Source organism: Alosa pseudoharengus, unplaced genomic scaffold, assembly GCF_046254945.1.
Source record: "Alosa pseudoharengus isolate Yale_2024_CS ecotype anadromous, Long Island Sound unplaced genomic scaffold, YU_APseudo_1.1 YU_APseudo_1.1_scf_22, whole genome shotgun sequence".
Taxonomy (NCBI): Eukaryota; Metazoa; Chordata; class Actinopteri; order Clupeiformes; family Clupeidae; genus Alosa; species Alosa pseudoharengus.
The window spans coordinates 22,846,889-22,849,388 of NW_027468680.1; the positions used below are offsets into that span (position 1 = coordinate 22,846,889).

The following is a 2,500-nucleotide window of genomic DNA, read 5'->3' on the forward strand; positions in this document are numbered from 1 at the left end:
GTGTGTGTGTGTGTGTGTGTGTGTGTGTGTGTGTGTGTGTGTGTGTGTGTGTATGTGTATGTGTGTGTGTGTGTGTGCATGTCCATGTGTCTGTGTGTGTGTGTGTGTGTGTGTGTATATCCATGTATGTGCACCTTCTCTTTGGCTCTAAGCTGATCAAACATCTCTTGGATCTCCAGCTTCCAGTCGTCCTGCAGCGAGTGGAAGGAGTCGGCTGGCATCTCAAAGAAGCCCGACTCCCCGATGGCCGTCAGCTGGTCCAGGATGGTGGTAAAGGTTGGCCGGGCGTGGGGGTCAGGGTTCCAGCAATCTAGAGGTGGACAGGGCAAGAAATACATTACATTTAGCTGACGCCAAAGATTACTCTGCTTCAACCCTCTCTGCTGAAGCGACTTACAGAAAGGGAACAACCAAGGTGCAGTACAACAAGGACATGTTAGTCCAGCAATAAGAACTATTCGCATGGAATCAAAGACATGTTAGTGCAGCAATAAGAACTATTCGCATGGAATCAAGGACATGTTAGTGCAGCAATAAGAACTACTCACATGGAATCAAGGACATGTTAGTGCAGCAATAAGAACTACTCGCATGGAATGGAGTTAAGGTTCTAGAAGAGGGATAGTGAAGTGGTGAGTGCTAGATTAGCATGTCCAGTTGTTAGTAAAGCTAGGACAGGAGATGAGTGCTGGATTAGCATGTCCAGTTGTTAGTAGTGCTATAGAGGAGGTGAGTGCTAGATTAGCATGTCCACTTGTTAGTAGTGCTATAGAGGAGGTGAGTGCTAGATTAGCATGTCCAATTGTTAGTAGTGCAATAGAGGAGGTGAGTGCTAGATTAAGCATGTCCAGTTGTTAGTAGTGCTATAGAGGAGGTGAGTGCTAGATTAAGCATGTCCAGTTGTTAGTAGTGCTATAGAGGAGGTGAGTGCTAGATTAAGCATGTCCAGTTGTTAGTAGTGCTATAGAGGAGGTGAGTGCTGGATTAGCATGTCCAGTTGTTAGTAGTGCTATAGAGGAGGTGAGTGCTGGATTAGCATGTCCAGTTGTTAGTAGTGCAATAGAGGAGGTGAGTGCTAGATTAGCATGTCCAGTTGTTAGTAGTGCTATAGAGGAGGTGAGTGCTGGATTAGCATGTCCAGTTGTTAGTAGTGCAATAGAGGAGGTGAGTGCTGGATTAGCATGTCCAGTTGTTAGTAGTGCTATAGAGGAGGTGAGTGCTAGATTAGCATGTCCAGTTGTTAGTAGTGCTATAGAGGAGGTGAGTGCTGGATTAGCATGTCCAGTTGTTAGTAGTGCTAGGAGAGGAGGTAAATGCTAGATTAGCATGTCCAGTTGTTAAGTGTGCTATAGAGGAGGTGAGTGCTAGATTAGCATGTCCAGTTTGTTAGTAGTGCTAGAAGAGGAGGTGAGTGCTTGATTAGCATGTCCAGTTGTTAGTAGTGCTAGAAGAGGAGGTGAGTGCTGGATTAAAGCAACACCAAATAACTTTTCCTCTGTCGCACGCACTATTTGTTTATCCAGCACCGGCTTTGGAAATAACGATGTCCACAGACAAGGTAGAATATGTTGCATGATTTTATGAAAGTAGGCTACGAAGTATTGCGACATGCAAGTCAAATCTGTAGTTTCTTATGTCTCATTCCATCAAACTACAGATCCGATACCCGATCCGGCAAACTTACATAGTGCGGTTATAGCCGATAGAGGGCCGCGAAGCGAATGCAGAAGTGCCGTTCACCCTGTTACGAGTTGATGAACCATTGAAACGATTTTGGAACCATTATTTTAAGGTACAAAAAACTCGTTGGTGTTGCTTTAAGCATGTCCAGTTGTTAGTAGTGCTAGGAGAGTTGGTGAGTGCTAGATTATCATGTCCAGTTGTTAATAGTGCTGGGACAAGAGGTAAGTGCTAAATTGGCATGTCCAGTTGTTAATAGTGCTGGGATAGGAGGTACTCTGAAGACCTGGGCAAGAAAGACACGATTAGACAGAGAGGAAGTGGAGGCACAGAGAGTGTGGGAGGAGAGAGAGAGAGAGAGAGAGAGAGAGAGAGAGACAAGACAAGAGCAGACAATAGACAAAACAGAGAATATAAAAAGAAAAATCAATAAGAAAGGAGAGAAAATAAAAACTAATAAAAACTCATATGGCCAAGATGAAGAGGTCAGGGGTCAGAGGTCTGGACTTTAATGAGATGAGAACAGTGCAGCAGAACGGTTGGAGTGGGGGATGAGAGAATGTGATAAAAGAAAGAATGGAAAACAGAACAAATATAAGCACAACAGAATAACACATAGCTGAGAGGGGGGTGACATAAAGGAGAACAGAGAGGTGACATGGCTACATGACTACTAGCTTCACCTCTACTCTGGTCAGATGACCTCATGATGACCTGAGGATGCACAGTAGGGTGCCAATCTTACCCTCTAAGAGGCGGGCGAAGGGCTCGGGACAGGTGGAAGGGATAGGCAGAGCCAGCTTGTTCATGGCCACACCGT

At 45.1% G+C, this 2,500-nt stretch overlaps 1 protein-coding gene across 1 annotated transcript in view; it reads right to left on the minus strand.

Annotated features, from left to right (window-relative positions):
* map3k9 (mitogen-activated protein kinase kinase kinase 9) overlaps positions 1-2,500 on the minus strand; it is a 16,546-nt gene that overhangs the window by 5,798 nt on the left and 8,248 nt on the right. The window contains exons 4-5 of the mRNA XM_076299786.1: positions 2,426-2,500; positions 135-310 (exon numbers count right to left, since the gene is read on the minus strand). The exon at positions 2,426-2,500 is cut by the window's right edge and continues 74 nt beyond it. Coding sequence (XP_076155901.1) covers positions 135-310; positions 2,426-2,500 — 251 coding nt within the window. The remainder of the gene's footprint in view (positions 1-134; positions 311-2,425) is intronic.